This window comes from Schistocerca americana, chromosome 9 (genome assembly GCF_021461395.2).
Source record: "Schistocerca americana isolate TAMUIC-IGC-003095 chromosome 9, iqSchAmer2.1, whole genome shotgun sequence".
Lineage (NCBI taxonomy): Eukaryota > Metazoa > Arthropoda > Insecta > Orthoptera > Acrididae > Schistocerca > Schistocerca americana.
The window spans coordinates 156,984,252-157,002,928 of record NC_060127.1 but is presented as its reverse complement, the minus strand read 5'-3'; the positions used below and the strand labels follow the sequence as shown (position 1 = coordinate 157,002,928).

General features: G+C 40.7%; 2 protein-coding genes across 2 annotated transcripts in view; one reads left to right on the top strand and one right to left on the bottom strand.

The window, feature by feature from the left end:
* The window catches only part of LOC124550864, a 248,114-nt gene that overhangs the window by 199,727 nt on the left and 29,710 nt on the right, over window positions 1–18,677 (top strand). The gene's annotated exons all lie outside the window — the stretch shown is intronic.
* On the bottom strand, window positions 5,589–7,452 carry LOC124550863. The gene is made up of 2 exons (XM_047125605.1): window positions 7,062–7,452; window positions 5,589–6,773 (listed from the first exon to the last, which is right to left on the bottom strand). Exons 1-2 carry the CDS (start codon window positions 7,346–7,348, stop codon window positions 5,645–5,647), a joined length of 1,416 nt encoding a protein of 471 aa, XP_046981561.1. The 5' UTR covers window positions 7,349–7,452; the 3' UTR covers window positions 5,589–5,644.

The window sequence follows — 18,677 nt, the reverse complement described above, 5'->3', positions numbered from 1 at the left end:
CCTTAGGTGAATGTTAACAGCTCAGGTCACACCTCCGGAGAAATGGACGGAGGGACCAATCGGCATGGTCGGAAGGTGTCAGCTCGGGCAATCACCCCTCCCCGGGCCCGGGCTTTACCAGGGGGTACGCACGAGCCCTACTTCTCTACCCAGGGCGGGGGAATTAAGCTTTATCCCGTCACCGGCTACGCATGCGAACACGTGGGTTGGCCTTCAGGCACATACAGGAAGGAAAGAAGAATAGGAAAAAAAGGGAGAGAGGGAGAGAAAGGACAGACTGTCTCAAACGCCGAGGTGGAGACCATAGGGTGGACAAGAAGGCAAGGAGAAGAAGGCAAGGTAATGGGGAACATGCCCTCTGCCCAGATGTGGTTGTACACATGAAGGAGAAAGTGCTTGCCCACAAGAGAAAGGTGGTACAGCGTCTGACTATGGACATCGTCTGGCCCTGGAGCAAAGGATTGAGATGAAGTGAGAGCACACTCTAGCTCCCTCACAGTAAAGGCAGCATTGTAACACTCATGACTCGAAGAAGAGAAGGGTATCGCTCAAGCCTCTTCTATTCGTTTCCAATGGAGGAAGGCAGGATGATAGTGGGAGGAGCTCGAAATCTCTGCAAAATGGCAGCCCAAGGTGTTGGAGACAGCAATACTATTCACAATGGCATCAGCTGCTACTGTCAGGTCAGAAATTGGGGAATGGACCTTGCTCCCAGAGAGCTGTTTGAGATTGGCCCACGTGACAGAAGAGGAAGTAGAACTGTTAATAGAACTAGTGAATGAAATCCAGCTAGCTTTCTTGTTATCCCGAAGAACGCGACAACTCTTTGCATGCAAGTGTTTATAATGAATGCAGTTTGCCATCATAGAATAATGGTTAAAAATGCAGAGAGCACATCTCTGCACACAAATGGCGTCACAGCGTGCCCAGTCCCCCAAGGGCCTGGGACACAGCATGGTAAAGAAGAAGTGCGAGAAATGGAACTTTCTGTGGCAGTAAGGATAACGTTTGTAAGATATTCCACCTGGTCATTGCAAGTGGAGAATGTTGTTCGTCAAAGTTCGCCAGGGAGGAGTAAAGCCTCCAGTCGGCCTTAGAAAGCTCCCATTTAGGTGTGCACATAGATGAGGTAGGAGTCAGCAATCAAATGGCACATGCGGAATGGTCGCAAGAATACGTGTCGGGGAGAACTACGTGTCAGGGAGAACAGACCACTCGAGATGATGAGCAAGCTGGGTAGTGCAGAAGGAGAGGTACAAATGGTGTATATGGAGTCTGAAAGGAATGTGGATGCACCCATGTTAAGGCAAATGAGGTTAATTTGATTGAGTAGGTCAGCCAAGAGGGCACCTCTGTGACAGATTCCCCAAAGGGGATGGTGTGCATTAAAGTCACCAAGCGACAGAAAGGGGTGAGGGAGTTGCCCGAGAAGCTGGAGGAAGTCTGCCCTGGTGACACCAAATGATGGAGGGATGTGAATGGTACAAAGGGAAAAGGTCAATTGAGGAAGATAAAGGTTAATTGCAACACCTTGTAGGTGAGTAGTCAGGGGGATGTGACTATGAATGTCATCCCGGATGCGCAGCATGACTCCCCTATGAGATGGAATGCCATTGATATTAATCAATGCCCACGGGCAGCTAATGTCTGAAATTCCAATTTGAGATTGACTGACACTGACAAAGTGCAACACTCATCTCTGGGCACTGTCACATAGATTTTTCCCCCTCCCCCAAATCACTGTTCTTATGCTGCATTATATGGTTGTGAGTGGTACACCATTCCTTGTAAACAAACTTAACAGTTTGCACCTATACACCAACAAACTGGACAATTTCATTTGTGGTGCGGTCATCAGCACGGTGCACAAACATGACAGTTCCTTTTTGCATTCTATGACCTCCCACACTGAACATCTCAATGTGCTGATTCCATGCAACCAACCACCACATACACTCTACTTGACTGTCATTATTAAATGTGCAAAAACAAAGTTGAAATGCAGTGTGCTGGCTGACAGAAGCAGCTATAAAAGGGAAATGCCTTTGCAGTCACTCCAGTCAGCCACCACGCTGAGTGTCAACTTTGTCGTTTAATACTTGCATCGGTGGTGGATGGTCATATGACTGTCTGGTATCAGTTCAAAGACACCTACAGTGCCCCAAAATGAAGAGATATTTTATCTGGTGAGCTTACTATCACTGTTCACTGCTTCTCCTGCAGCACAGAACCACCTCTGCAGCTGGTGTGCCTAAGGCTCCGTTGTGCAGCAGTGCCTGCCCGAGAGACAGCTGTCTTTAACCCTGGTGGTGGAAGGAATTGCCAGTATTTGTCTGGGAAGGGGAAAGAGAGATGGCATACAGTTCCTCATCACCATACTTTGTGCCAATGTCAAGGGTTAAATTCCAAGCTTCTCCATGTCACCTCATGGTATGGAGACATATGACATATTCTTAATTCTCAATCCAAAGATTGGTTGGTATACCTCATATGAGCCTGCTCCAACATCATCTCTGATCTACCTATAGTATTGCAGTCTAGGTCTTTCCCTAACTCTCTGCTTGAACCATTTCCTTCATTACATTAACAAGTAAACTATTTCTTCAGTGGAAGTGGTAAATTAACTGATCTCTCCTTGTCTGCAAAGTTTGTAAGACAGATCATTACTCACTTTTTCTACTCAGAATATCTTCATTTGTGAGATTTGCTATCAACAAGATCTTTTCTATCCAGCACCATATTTTCAATGCCTTCAGACATCTCATCTTGTGCATTAGTAGTTCACACTATAGTGATACATCTGTCATGTGGGATGTGAGGTTCAGCAGTCCCCTTGCAGAGAAGTAGGCTATGTGTCAGCACCATTTTCCCTGTATGGACATCCATAACAGACACCCATACAACACAAATACACACTGGACACATTATACCAAGTGAGAGGAAGACAATAGCACATCATTGAGACCTCGCCCAGGACAGGATAAGGTTCCCACTCTCAAAGCTCCAGTTCTAGTGTTAGTCTCACAGAGGTGCACATTATGCCATTCCACGCCAATAGCAACAACCTGTTAGTGCCGAAAATAGACAATAATTGTCACATACTACATGAAATGCACTGCATGAAATTCCTTGTGGTTTAGTAGGATGGAAAGTTAAAGTAGACTGAACACACAGACAAAACAATCAAGAAGCTAGGTTCAGCATGTTATGTCCTTTGAAGCCTCTCTTATTCTGCTTGCCTAAATACGACAGTATTGGATTATTTTGCATCTTTTTAATCTTGATGTCTTATAGAATTACCATCCGTGGCAATGCAACTAAAGTAGTGAACAGTAAGAATATTGTTTAAAGCAGATAACTGTACATCTTGTAGAACACTTTTTAGGGATTGGAATTATTGCACTCCCTATCCAATATATTTATCATACTCTTAATCATGGTTCCCCCCCCCCCCCCCCCAATTAAAATCAGTTTCAGCTGAATCACAATACAAGACACAAACATAATTTTTCATGTAGACATTGCCTCCTTGCTTAGGATTCAGGAGGGAGCTGTGTACTAATGTACTCTGCAGGTAAGAGTTTCATTAAGTGTGTATGTAACATGAAGCAAGAAGCTGTGAATCCCTATTAATTCAAAATAAAAAGAAAACAGTACCTCATTGGAAACTACTTTTACAAATTACTTGAATATCCAGATTCAGGGACTCTAAGGTTCTGTTAGATACATGCCACTAGCACAGTTTATCAAGATGGAGGACAAGTAATGATGCACTATAAACAAGATTCAGTATTTACAGATGTAAAACATATTTTCTTTGGAAAATATCTTTGTAATCGAGCAAATATTATGCTGCATATAGTAGATAAATGTAGCAGCTTTCTCAATAATTGAATCTATTAAATTTAGATGGTATAAGCATGACACACATTAAGCACTATAGTGGTATTTTATTGTTAATGCTGTATGCAGATTAAGTTTCTATCATTTCCTTGTATTTTGGTACAGTATACCTCGACTCAGTCTACATCCATGAAAGTTGTCATCCTTGATGGGATTTACAAAACACAATGAATGAATAAATGAATAGAAACTTAATCCCTGTATTGTATTTACAGTAAACTATCATTATACTGTTTAGTATTGCTCGTGTTCATTCTAGCTAAATATAACCAAGTAAATTACAAAAAAAATGTTGCCACATTGAAAGAAGATGTCTTCTCAGTTACATTAATTAGCAATTGTTCATCTCCTGTTGTCAGTATAATATTTACTTCACATCATTATTAGCCTTTTTCCCCCATGGTTGGCACATATATTGTGCACGTCTCCTCGCTCTTCCCTCCCCCCGCCCCCCCCCCCATGGCCTCATCTTCCTCCCACATCTACCTGTCCATCTCCTCCTCCACCTTTTTGTCCATCTTGTCTGTCCCATCTTTTACAGCATATACTCCTCATTCTCTCTCTGTCCGTCTCATCCTCCTCCACAGTCTATCTGTCCTTCACCACCTCCTCTCTCTCTCCCTCTCCATCTATCTCCTCCTCCTCCTCCTCACTCACTCCATCTTATACTCCCCCCCTCTCTCTCTGTCTGTCTATCATCTCCCCCCCCTCTCTCTCTGTCTGTTAGCCTTCTCCTCCCTCTTTTCTCTATCCATCTCGTAACCATCCCCCCCCCCCCCCTTAAGTATCCAACTTCAAGCTTCCTATCTGTGCTCAGCTGTGTCCTTCCAAACATGTAGCCCCTACAAGGCATGCTGATACTACCCACACAACATGCCTGCCGTGCAGGCACACATATCTCAGCTACTAGGGGATCTAGGAAGTTTTAACAATGACCATGCTGATTTTTGTGTAGGAAGCAGTATGTGTACCAAATTTGGTTAAGTCCAGTCTAGCAATGTAGAAGATGCTGGATATACATAATTTGTTTTTTAGCAAATCATTACCCACATCTTTAAATAATGAGTCCTGTTTACAGTACATTATTACTTATCAGGCACTTTTACAGTGGACAATGCTATGTCCTAGTGGTTACCAAAACTTTTGAATCTCTTGATCTAGATATTCGGGTAATTTGTGAAGAGTGGCTAACAAGCCTTACTTTTCCTTTGTAGGGCTGTCAATTTCTAGCTTAAGATTAGATAAGAGTTAGTTGAATATCTTTGCACCGAAGTATAAATCTCTACTCTGAACTCTAGATAAGGAGGCAAAGTCAATGGTTTCTTCACAAATCCTGAATGAATTCTTAAGGGATACGGGGAGTGGAGTCAGCAAGGTCGGCCCCCTGCCCCCCCCACTTTTGGACAAATAGATAAACAAGGAGTGAGCGGTGGTGTGTTGGTGATGAGGGAGGGGGGGGGGGGGCGAAAACTCACTTTCTCATGCATTGCCCTGACCGTACACATGTGCGTACTGCTTTATATCATGTGTCCTTGAAAAGACTGCAGGATTTGTGAAATCAAAACTGCCATGTTCATGTTGAATTGTGGTGCTTATTGCTACCAATTCCATATCAAATGTCATAGAAAATTTGATGTTCAAAAGGGCCAGATGTAAAACTCACGATGTGTCATCGAAGAAAATGATTACAAATTTAAATATTTATTAACATTTCTAATGCTGAATTGCAAAAACAAATAACTCAATCAGAATCACTTTCATTGTATTCATCATCTGTGCATAAATCCTTATTATCGTCACTACTGTCCGATTCAGCAGTGTTAATCATGATGTCTTCTATTGCATGTTCGACGACAGCGTCACGCCTCCAGTAATCTTCTTCCAGTTGTTGTTTGTTCGTGCAGTACCCTTCCCAGTCATCAGCAGTAACTAACAGAAGGGTTTCACTGACAAGCTGAAGCAGATCATCATTCAACAAGTCACCTGTAACACTGAGCTCCCTAAACAATCTTTTCACTTTCGCCCATGCCAGTTCCATTGCACTCAAATTACAGTTGTGTGGTGGCAAGCGGACAACCAAGTGGCCTTTCTCTTTAGCCATTTTGTCAATCACAAATGACTTCTCACTAGGGCAGTGTTCTTGAATTAATGAGAACAGAACCTGTTTCCTCATGCTTTCACTACAAGGGACCTGCCTCTTTTGGAGCCACTGCAGCATCCTCATCTTTGTGTGATAACATGTGGGTGTTTTGTCCACCTGCCTGTTCTGATATGGAGCATTGTTAATCACTATGACTGCATTTGGTGGAAGATTTGGAAGAACCATGGTCTCAAACCACTTCTCAAAGATTTCCGAAGTCATTTGACCACGATAGTCTCCTTTTGCAGAGTTTGCCCAGAAATTTAGCTGGGCTTCCCTGATGAATCCCTTTCTCGATCCAACACTTCCTACAATAAGTCTTTTAGAGGAAGTTCCCCATCCTGGAACGCCTGCTGCAGCATTCTTTGGCCAGCATTTTCCAACTACCAAATTGCTGTCTATCCAAGTTTCATCAACATAGAATATTTCTTTGGCTGCTGCTCTACTATGTCTCATTTGTACAATGAAATGCGACCGCCAGCCAGCAATATCACTACGTTCTAGCAATAACCTTCTCTTATACTGCCTATCTTTCCATATGAATCCCATGGACAGCAAAGTATTCCTCAAAGATGTAACAGACCACGTCCAACCAATCTTTTCCTTAAGTATTGGCCGAAGTTTCCGCAGACTGGGAGCGATCTTCTGCACCAAATAGAAGTCTTCAATTGTTTGTTTCACAACACTCCTATGAAATTCATTCCATTGGATTCTCCCAGTAGCTTTTGGCCTAAGTGAGAGAGAATTAAAAAACAAACAAAAAAGTTAGAAAGCAAGACTGTGCTTTGTGCAGAGCTTCAGGTAGTGAAAGAGAATTTAAAAAACAAAAAGGATGGTTAGAAAGCAGGACTGCATTTTATGCAGAACTAGGTGATATTATGCTAAGAGTTCCTACAGTCAGCATGATGATTTTGCACACACAAACAACAGAAGGAAAAGGCACATTTTAAATAAATTCATACATGTCTCGGGCTCTTTAAGTGATCTTTGGAAGTGAAATATTTGGAAAGAGATTTACCTCTTTTTGCCTGGAGTCTCTGGTAATTTCCCAGGATTTTCTATGCAAAATTTCCGAATTCTTCTTACGGTGCTGATGCTTGCTCCTGTGTACGTCGCTGTTCGGTTCGCCGATTGAGTGAGTGGTTGGAATAGGTATTTCCTTTCGCATTCCTGTTCGCAACATTCGACTATGTTATTAATTATTCTTCGGGCTTCACCCCGTAAAGTACATCTTCTGCTCATGCGAGGAATGGAAAGAATAGAAAGTGCTGCTCGCGACGGGCCAGGATGCACTTCGTTACTCATTAAGAGATTATTAACTTGCGACTCAGCACGACGTTGCAGAACAATTCCTTCTTCCTTCGTAGTGGCTAATGGCTATTTAGTACACTAAGGAGTGAGGTACTGCGTTTTTAGGCCGTTAATGTTGGCAGTGGCCAAAAACAAAACAGTTTCGCCCCGAAGTCGACTGACCTATGCCGTACGCCGAGAGCCAATCAAGATGTGTGGAGGTCTGGATCAAGACGTTGTGAACAAACAGTAACTGAAAATTGTTTTTGTGTCTTCTGTCGTGATTATGTAGATCACGGTGCAGCTGAAAATGATTTTTTTTATCAGCAACAAAAACCCTTATGGAGCATATGAACGGAGAAAAAAAAAACACTGAGGAATAATTGTTTTCGTAAACCAAATAGTGTTTTCAAAAATAATATCCTAGTATGTCTGTAACAGAAAATTTTTCAAATGAGTGTGTTCTTTGGCGATTTTTGCGATTATGGGACGTCTCACCATTGTACTGTCACTCAGATACATTTATAGGTTAGACGCAGCTGTTTACGACTTCGTGGTTGCACAAGCTCGTGCATTTACAGCTCTCTGTACGGAGATGATGTGTTATAGTATCAAAATGCGACGCACCGTCATTGTTCAAAAAACCAAAGTTTTAATATCCGAGTTTGTGGTGCAAACAATCAGCAGATTTGTGCAGTTACTACTTTTGTGTAACTTATATGGAACTATTAGACTATTTTCAACTGATAAGTTATTACGATTTGTGTAGTCTCTTTGATATAACCGATTCTAACTTTTGTGTAACTTATACGGAACTATGAGTTGGATTATATTCAATTGCCAAGCTATTACGATTTGTGTAATGGCTTTGATATAATCGGCCTCCGTTTTCGTGGCAGTAAACGTTGCATCTATCGTGAAATCTTTGCGAATAGGTAGTTAAGGCGAGATAAATTGTACATAGAAACCATGGGAACGTTTTCTTTCATTAAAAAATGGTGTGATCATCAGACAAGAATGTGACTTTCGCTATAATTCTGATAAATATTTTTTATAAACAATTTTGTGTGATCTCTTTAAAGCGCTCATTGTGATACTTTCTCACATTTCTGTAGAGTTGGTACACATCATCAATGGCTTCAACATTAAAGGTTTCGATCAACACACTATTGATTGGTCCAAAAATCAAGTAGGATTTTGCAACAGCTTCATGTCTTTCAATAGACACCAGTATCTGTCAGCTCCTAATCACTTGAAAAACCTCATCCCAACTTCCATTAAATCTTTATCGTCGTCATATTGTAGAACGACTTTTGCACCTTCCCAAATAGTATGTTTTTTTCATGAAACACTGCATAACTTCTTGATTTTGTAATGTTTGCTTTTCTTCTTCTTCATAACAGTTTTGGTAGCCGTCTTGGACTTTTTAATTTCAGATTTTGTCATATCAGGTTGTATGTCCAGCTCACATTTTTTGAGCATAATCATCTAAAGATCTGTAGGCTAATTGGTACTGCTGTTTCATCACCTTGGTGTCCGTTTTTTTTTTTTTTTTCCCCCTATGTTGAGAGTGACAATATTTCCTCAGGGAGTTTAAGTTCCTCGAATCTTAACTTGAGGACTGCTCTTTGGGCTTCTTTGCAGAAGTGTCAGCAGTTTATTCAAAAATTTGGGTACTCCAATAAATGCACAACAGCAAGCACAGGTTCTGTGGAAGACCAAGCTCCTACTACAGTAAGTCCTTGTACTACAGAATGGTTGTCTTCGGTAGGACCTAATGTGAGGGGAGGATGATGCCCTATTTTGAACAATAATTGAGTCTTAACCCCAATCCATATTTGCAGATGCTTATTTTGGGTTGTTTGGAAGATTCTTTTATTCCTTGCCACTCTAAGAATATTACTAAAGTCAGTTTTGGATACACTTTTAATATTCTTTCTCTGTCATACTATTAAATGCTTGTGCAAATGGTTCAAATGGCTCTGAGCACTATGGGACTCAACATCTTAGGTCATAAGTCCCCTAGAACTTAAAACTACTTAAACCTAACTAACCTAAGGACATCACACACACCCATGCCCGAGGCAGGATTCGAACCTGCGACCGTAGCAGTCCCGCGGTTCCGGACTGCAGCGCCAGGACTGCACGGCCACCGCGCCTGGCAAATGCTTGTGCAAAGCAAGTTTTATCTCATGACTGCAAGAGACATGTAAAATGTGGAGACAATTTAGTGATGGAGATGTGTTTTCTGCTCTAAGCACCTCAGTCAGTTTTATATTCATGTGGGTTGCATGACCATCAGACAGAAGCAAGAGGAGACTCTTTGATTTCTAGTGTAAATAGACTGATTAAAAAAGTTTAGTTCAGCATGTTGTGACCTACAAGCATCTTTGATTGTGTTTATCTAAAGATAAAAGTATTGGCTTGTTTGGCATTTTTTCATGCGCTGTTGTCTTATGGAATTAGCGTGTGGTTTTCAGTCTGAAGACTGATTTGTTGAAGCTCTCCATGTTACAGTATTCTGTGGAGGCCTCTTCATCTCTAAATAACTGCTGAAATATAATGCCTCCACCCCCCCCCCCCCCTCTCTCTCTCTCTCTCTCTCTCTCTCTCTCTCTCTCTCTCTCTCTCTCTCTCTCTCTCTCTCTCTCTCATTTATACTATCCTTTTGAGACAGTGTCCATTCCATGCAACTGCTCCTCCTTGTCCTTTCCTGCCTCCAACATGACTACTGTAACATCGGTAAACCTAAAAAATTGTACTCTAATTTTACAGATTGAATAACTTTCGGGATAGGCTACAATCCTGTGTCACTTCCTTCTCCAACACTGGTTCCCTTGCATGCCCTTTGACTCTTTATAACTGCCATCTGGTCTCCGTTGAAGTAGTAAATCATCTTTTGCTTCCTGTATTTTTCTGCTGCTAACTTCAGAATTTCGAAGTTTATTCTAGTCAACATTGTCAAAAGAATCTACAAATGCTCTAAATCTAGATTTGCCTTTCCTTAACCCATCTTCTTACAGAAGTCATAGTGTGAGTATACCTTTATTTGTTCCATTTCTCCAGAACCCAAACATCATCTGTTAGGTTGACTTCTACCTGTAACATAGCTTATTAAACTGATAGTTTGGTAAAATTCACACATGTTACAGCCTGCTTCCTTTGGATTTGGAATTATTACATTCTTCTTGGAGTCTGAAAGTATATTGCCTGTATCATTTGTCTTGCACAGCAGGTGTAGTAGTTTTATCAAAGATGGCTCTCCCAAGGATATCAGTAGTTCTGAGGGAGGGTATGTTGCCTACTCCAGGGGCCTTGTTTCAATTTAGGTCTTCCAGTGCTCTGACAAATTCTTCTCGCATCATCTCTCCTGTCTCACCTTCACCTACATCCTCTTCCTTTTATATAGTATTGCCTTAAAGTTCATTTTCCTTGTATAGCCTGTCCTCTGGCCATTCCTGCTGAACTGTTTGGCATTTTCTATCAACCTCATTTTCTCAGCATATGTATAAAGCATTTATTCAGCAAAAGTGAGCAGTAGGAATATTGTGTAAAGCTCATAACCTTACATGTTGCAGAAGCATACTTGGAAGTTTTATATATACCTCCCAATACTTATACTCCATAATGGTTTTTGTTTCTCATTAAAGTCAAGTTCAGCTGAGTTATGGTTTACACAAACACAATATGAGGAAAACAAAAAAATAATTTTCATATAGACTTTGTCTCCTGGGCTGTGGTTCAGAGTGGAGTTATTTACTAGTATGAAGATATTCAACAAACTCCTGTCCAATATAAAGCAAGAAATAGCAAAACATGGCAAATTAAAAATAAAATTGAAACCATACCTCATTAGCCACTCTTTCTGCAAATTACATGAATATCTAGATTCACATAATGAAAAATTCCTATAGCTACATGGCAAGTAGCAGTGTTTGCTGGAAAGCTGCAAAACAAACATGCTGCAAATAGAACTCGGTATTCACATGTGTAGGTACTTGTTTGCTTTGAAAAATACAGTTGTAATCTAATAAATATTAAGCTTTTTATATCAGATAAACAAGTTCTATAGTACAGGGTGTCTGTAAAAGAATCTTCTGCACTGTATATTTTAACATTTTAATTTTCGCTATTTACAATAAATTGTACATCGAATTGAGGACAAACTTTTCCTAGTTTTTCTTCCAAATGTTAAATATATAACCGTTACTTATATGGCATCCAACCTAAAATCAAGTTCTTCCCACACTTTGGTTAACAAATCTGGGGTAATAGAAGCAACAGCCTCTTCACCTCTGTGTCTCATCTCTGCCAAATTATTAGGTAGTGGCAGAAGGTAGACCTGATCATTTATGAAGCCTCAAAGGAAAAAATTATATGATGTGAGGTCAGGTGAATGTGAAGGCCAGTGGGAAAGAGCTCTGTCATACTGACTATTAATGACCAATCTAACGGTCAGGGTCTGCAACATTCAGTCACTCTCAGACAGAGAGATGCCAATGGGGAAGGGCACTATCTTGTTGCCAAATAAAGTTTTCAGGTTCACCTAATTGGGGAAAGGCCATTCTTGCAACATATTCAGGTAAGCCACCCCTGTTACAGTAGTTTCAGTGAAAAAAGTGGTCCTTACATTTGTGTCGGGGCACAGTGCAGAAAGTGATTAATTGGGGAAGCACTTTAATATTTTACAAGTTCATGAGGACACACTATCTCCCAGATATCAACAGCATGGGTACTTATTGTAAAGCACAATATTAAATAATAAAGCAGTAGCACATGGAATTTACAGACAGACATTTAAATTTTTAATATAATCTAATACACAAAGGGATTACAGACCTTGGTTGTGAGTGGGCATTGATAGGAGTCAATGGGGAACATTGAAAATTTGTGCCAAACCAAGATTCAAATCCGGGTCTTCTGTTTATTAGACAGATGCTCTGACCAGAAGAGCCATCCGGATACAGTGGTCATTGCAATTGCACAAACTACCCTAGCATGCCTCCCATCTGACCCAAATTCTCAGCTTATCCACACACTACAAATGTAGTGTCTCATGCCCATGATCCTCATTACTTGTGGCATTTCACTGATTCTCATAAGATTTTGAGTCTGGTGTGCTTCTGTACTGAATAGATCATTGGCACACGTGTGTGTGTGTGTGTGTGTGTGGGGGGGGGGGGGGGGGGGGTGTTGTGTTTGAGATGGAGCTTTACCCCCCCCATATATAGTGTCTCCACTCTTCTGTGGGGGCGGAGGCATTTGCTATGACCACTGTGTCCAGATGGCTCAGTGCAAGAGCATCCATCTAGTAAGTAGGAGACCTGGGTTTGAATCCTGGTCGGGCACAAATTTTCAACTTTCCGCATTGATTTCAATCAAGGTCTGTAACTCCTTTGTGTATTAATACACAGTAATTCATTGAAAATTCCATGATTTGCCCTGCTGGGACATTCTGGAACAATGAGATGAGCAGTTAGTTTGGCTGCTCCACAATTGTGCTTTAGAGCTGGAGCTTTACCACATCTATAAAGAATCTCCGCTCTGCTGTTATGATTGGTGCATATTTGTTAATTGTCCTTATTCTGCATGGCTGGTTGAAGGTAGTATGTTTCCTTCTTACACAGGGCAAGTTATGGCAATGTGTAGGACAAGCTTCTTATATTCTCATTTAGATGAAGGGCTACCTCATCACTGAATACCACGTAATCAAGAAAGTCATCTTCCCTCTGCAACACTTTATCGGTGAAGTTATAATGTAGACAATTGTCATCTGCTTTAAGCATGTACCAACTTTAACCAGTATGGATGCATTTCAAAGTTTTCTTAAAACCTTCTGCACTGTTGTCTTTGGTGATTGAAGTTCAAGACGTGCATTCTGAGCAGACTTCTTAGGACTACAAAGGTAAGCTGCTCTGACACATTCAGGTCGTCCTTTGCTTTTCCCTTTACACTCACATACAGTCATTTTGGATTGACTATACCATTGACAGATGTTTTCGACACATGGGAGATCACTATTAAACTTTAAATGACACGCATGTTGAACTGAAATTACAGATTCATGATATTTCAAAATAACAGGAATCTTTCTAATTTACTTGATTATAACAAGATTTCTTAAATGCGAATAACATTATGTTGTATGGTGATAGTCTATTCCTAATACAGCATACAGTTTTAATTTTCTTTCGTTTCCTTGTCTTGTTGTTTGTTCACTCTTGATGGGATCCATGGAATATGATGAATGAATCAGTGAACTAGTTTTGTTTTGTGGCAGTTATACTTTTATGTGGAAATCAAAAACTTGATGGCTGCATGAGCAAGAGAAAGGTGTGTGTTGGAAATTACTGGGAGGAACATGAAAACAAACAAAATGGATCAAGGTACGGACTGAAATTGAAAACTTAAATGTGATTGTAATGGAAGTGACATGAAGGTGGCCAGGTCATTTAGCCTGGTAAATGAATGGCAGATAAGCCAAGGAAGTGTTTTGGTGAAATCCGAGAGATGATAAAAGTCCATGGCAATGTTCCAACTGAAATTAGTTAAATGACACGTAGGAGCACCATTCCTTTGCATTACTGTCAATTGTGAAGCATGTCAAATGGTTTATGACGATAACTCCCGTATCAGCTGTACGATTTTCTGAAGACGTGTTGTGAAGCGAAATGCAGCCTGATCATTTTACTTCCTTTAATACACAGAACAGTGTCGCTTTCAGTATTCAGTTCTCGTGTGTGCGTCCGTAACACTTTTTATAGATCTCATAATACTTCTTTGAAATAATTTCTCAGTACTGTCAGGTGACGGCTGATGGTTACTGCTGGCAAGCAGCAACTGGTAGTGTCCATACAGAAATGGACAGTCTTCTTATGGAGATCTTATCCAGAAGTCACCTGTGCACAATTCAGTCGATTGCAGGCGGGTGACAGTAGCGTGTTTTGGAGCATGCTGCTGAGAGTGGAGCTGTGGCCTTCCACTCGTGCATCTGATCACTGGTGCTACTACTGAGTGTCACTTTTTAAATGTGTGCCAGCTTTGACATACCTTTTTTTTCAATAATGCATACTTTGAACAAACAGGCAGAATTTCCACGGTGCGTAATTATTTTGTAGAGGATTCTGAAGAGAATGCACTGCAGCTGGCAGCTTAAAAACATCCTTGCCTTTGGTGGTACACAATAGGACAAAAACCAAAAATGAACTATGAAGGAATTACTTGCATGGGTTGGAAACTGGCAGATGTGATGTACACGTATAGACAAACAAATGATTACAATTTCAGAAAAATTGGAAGTTTTATTCAGGAGAAAGAGATTTACAAACTTGCAAGTCAGCAATGCATTGGTTCAGCTCTGGCCCTGATGGTTTGGCATTGTTGACAGAGTAGCTGTATGCTCTCCTGAGGGCTGGATTTTCAAAATCCCGTGCTGGTTTTAGGGGCCTGCCTATAATACTGCAAACTTCTCAACTGGGGAGAGAACCGGTGACCTTGCTGGCCTAGGTAGGGTTTGGTAAGCACGAAGACAAGTGGTAGAAGCTCTCACAATGTGCAGGCAGACATTATCATGCTGAATTGAAAGATCAGGATAGCTTGCCAATAAGGGCAACAAAAAAGAGCGGGGTGTACAATATCACCAATGTACCGCTGTGCTGCAAGGATGCTGCAGATGAGAACCAAAGGGGTCAGTCTTAAAAATAAATGGCACCACCCATACAGTCCTTCCTGGTTGTTGGGATGTATGGTAGGCATATCCCATCGCTGTCTGAGGAATCTCCAGACACATCTTCACTGGTCATCAGGGCTCACTTCGAAACAGGCCCCATCACTGAAAGCAATTTTACTCCATTCGATGAGATTCCAGGCCAAAGACGTGTCTGGAAATACCCAGGACAGCGGTGGGATACCAACCTGAGTGTCGCCTAGCTAGTAGGGTTGTCTTCAGGCCATTCTTACAGCACGGCAATATGTCGATGATATTCTGGGGCCTGTTTTGTTGTTCCGTAATACCCACCTGCCCACAGCAAGAGTTTCTGTTGCTTGTATTTGTGTTCGCCAGACCCTGTCTTTGTCAGTAGGGTCACCAGATCCCTCACCTATTGAGGATGTGTGGAGCATTATGGGCAGCACCCTTCAGCCATCTTGGGATTCTGATGATGTAAATTGCCAATTGGACAGAATCTGGCACCATATCCCTCAGGAGGACATCAGACAACTGTTTCAATCAATGTCAATGTGGACTTGCTCAATTTGTGGAGCTCATTCTCTTGAAGAAATCATCCAATTTTTCTGAAACTGAAATTGTAATCATTTGTTTGTCTATAAATGTACATCATATCTGCTGATTTCCATCTTATTCAGATAATCTGAATGACAAGTTCATTGGGCATCCTGTCAAAAACTTGTCCAGCTGAGGGAACAAAATGAAGAAATGTAGGCACCCTATGTCACAGCCTTTGTCCTGTAGTTTGGTTTTATTTCCTCACATATTTAAGGGTCCTCAACAGAAAAAGATGTTTGATGTATATTTGTCCCCTGGCAGAACTAAAGAATTTGTTGGGTCCTATCAAAGAGATGTCAGCCTTAGAAAATGGGGTGTAGATGTGATTCTTGTGGGTGTGGAATGGCGTATATTGGCTAGACAGGTGGTGCAGCGGAAGACCAATGCAAAAGACTGATATGATGAACACTGTTGTCATACAAGTCCAGGTCCTCTGCAAATAGGAGAGTGTAGCATCATGTGATGTACAAGAAAATGAAACATTAATATCTTCAGTTTTATCTTTCTGGGATTGTGCGATAAGGGAAGCAACACGTGTTTACTTGTCAGATAATCTCATAAAAAGGGACTTTTTTTATTTATTTTATCTGCTGCAATTTAGTTTTGGCCTGCCATCAACTAGCAAACAGGTTGCATTTTCACAATATTAAATACTTAAAATGATATTCACACTGTGGACACCAGGAGTTGCTACTTACTAGCGGCACCCATTTCAAAATGCCGAGCAGTTGCTTCGAAGAAATATTGTAGGATTTACAAAACATGATCCGGTGGCAGACCGTAGTGTTGTATACTGAAAATACTCCCTGGGAAAGCCTGAAGAGTTATTAATATCACATTGTTTACAGACGTAATCACAACACTATGAAACACTGTAAAATGGATCACTAATAGGATATGCAAATAAAAAGATTTTCTAGGAGGTCTCTGAACAAGTTTAATGCACGTGTTAAGGAATTGGCATATGAGACTAGTAGAATCTGTTCTAGAGTACTTCTTGACTGTTTGTGGTTCTGATAGGTGTTGAAAGAATCTAGAAGCACACTGCTAGGATTGTAACAGGTTAGTAAAAAGAGGTGCTCACTGGAGGAAATTAGATTCAGTAGAAGAAAGGTTCTTGCAAATCCTTTCTGAATTCAGGGAACTAGTATTAAAGGTAGACTGGGCAAAAATTGTACTACCAGTACCTCAGTCGCTTATCTTGTATGAAACCCAGATAAAGAATATGAGACACATGGAGTTATAGGCACGGTAGTTTCCTCCATTCTTCATTCTTGCATGAAGCATAATAAGTGGCGGTAACAGTTGTATAAAGTCCCTGCATCGTGAAATGCAGTATATGCTTAAGTAAATGTGGTGCTAATATATTGTTTTAGAACAAAATTTTTAGCAAATTGCTGGTGTCTCTCAGATCAGTTCTTAACTCTAATTGGCCAAAAGTATGCAGAAACATATTTCTGTTTGCTCAGAGACAGCAGTCTCATAATTAATGGCAAGTAGGACCATATTTTGTTATTATTCTAACTGACTGAAAAAGTTGGGGAGCTTGGAACAGTAGGTCAGTCGGGTTCTGGAGTATTGACATAGATGTACTACTTGACAGTGTAGCCCCAAAGAAGATTAGAGCTGTATTTCAGACTCAGCAGAGTTTGAAATGGTGAAACTTTGGAGCTCTGGGATAGATATCTTGCCTGAACAAAAAAAGTAGGAGAACAAATAGGAAAACTGAAACAGCGGGTCAGCCAGTGTAGCTTCACAATGGACCACCCACACTCTAACATCAAAGTGTGTGTTGATAACACCTATGGCAATCAGTAATGGGAAGTTCTGATGACAAAACAGATGTTCTGTACAGTCAATGAGATAATGATGTTTTCAATTTGCTGGAACGAGAAATATTAAGTACTTAGTGTAAGAACAACCTTAACATAGTGGGTGCTAAGTGCAATCAGACTGAGTTTTTGGGAGAAAATCATTTGGTTTGCTGAGACAAAGACACACAAATATGTAATAAATAACCTAATACCGAGTTTTCGTTTGCTGCTTGTGCTGAATCTTTGTGTTTCTGTTACTGGCATATATAGGACTTCGGATTTGACTAAATGGAAAATAATTAAAACTGAAACTATTAGCTTCTATGTTAACATGGACACCCCACTCCACAACAAATCAGTCTGTCACCACAACCTAAATTTTATATTCGTGCTCACTGCCTTCACTAACACAACTAGTCGCCATCCAACCTAACATAGATCTCAGGATACACTGCAGACCACTCTATCATCACGACGTAAATTCTGCCTTTGAGACAAAATCTGTAATAATATTTCAGCATGGATAGTGCTTTGTATGTCAGTAAAAGAAATGGCTGTAAGTGAAACGGCCATCCACAATGTTAATGTTGACATTATCTGGCTGCAATCCTGAAACTTCATGGAATACTCTTTTGCTGGGAAAATTTCAAGAATCACACCAGAGAAATATAACAACTGAGATTTCCTAATTCAATCTGTAAACCTAAATAAAGGGTGTACAGTAACGTATGTATAGTGAAAAGCGTTATGTAACAATACACTTTGCATTAAGTAGCAAAGTAGGTATAATCAGTGAACCCGAACTCCATTGTCAAAAATTTGGATGTCATTTAGGGATATTTTGAGAGTATTTTTGTATAAGAAACTTGTGGTCTCCAGTGGCTCATAACCGAGTAATAATGTAATTATGATTTATTATGAAAATATGAGGTAATTGGATAGATTAAAAAATCTACCCACCAAGTGACAGAAGAACACAGAGGCATTGAAATTCACAAGCTTTTGGAGCCAGTGGCTGCTCCTTCTAGCAGAAGGGTTGAAGGGAAAAGAAGAGAGGTCAAGGAAAAGGATTGGTGAGGTTTAGATATTAGGGAGAGCTCAGAAAAGTCTCCCAGAATCCTGGGTCAGGGGAGACTTCCTGGATGGGATGAGAAGGAAAGACTGATTGTTGTGGACACACCAGATGGGATTTGGAAACTTAAAGGTGGAAGATAGGGTAATATGAAAGACAGAGATTACTGACAAA

Bases quoted from the DNA above. Each gene is read 5' to 3' on its own strand.
- LOC124550863 (XM_047125605.1), bottom strand. From the start codon at position 7,348: ATGAGTAACGAAGTGCATCCTGGCCCGTCGCGAGCAGCACTTTCTATT. The intron at 6,774-7,061 runs GTAAATCTCTTT...TCTCTCACTTAG, and splicing joins GAGACTCCAGGCAAAAAGAG to GCCAAAAGCTACTGGGAGAA.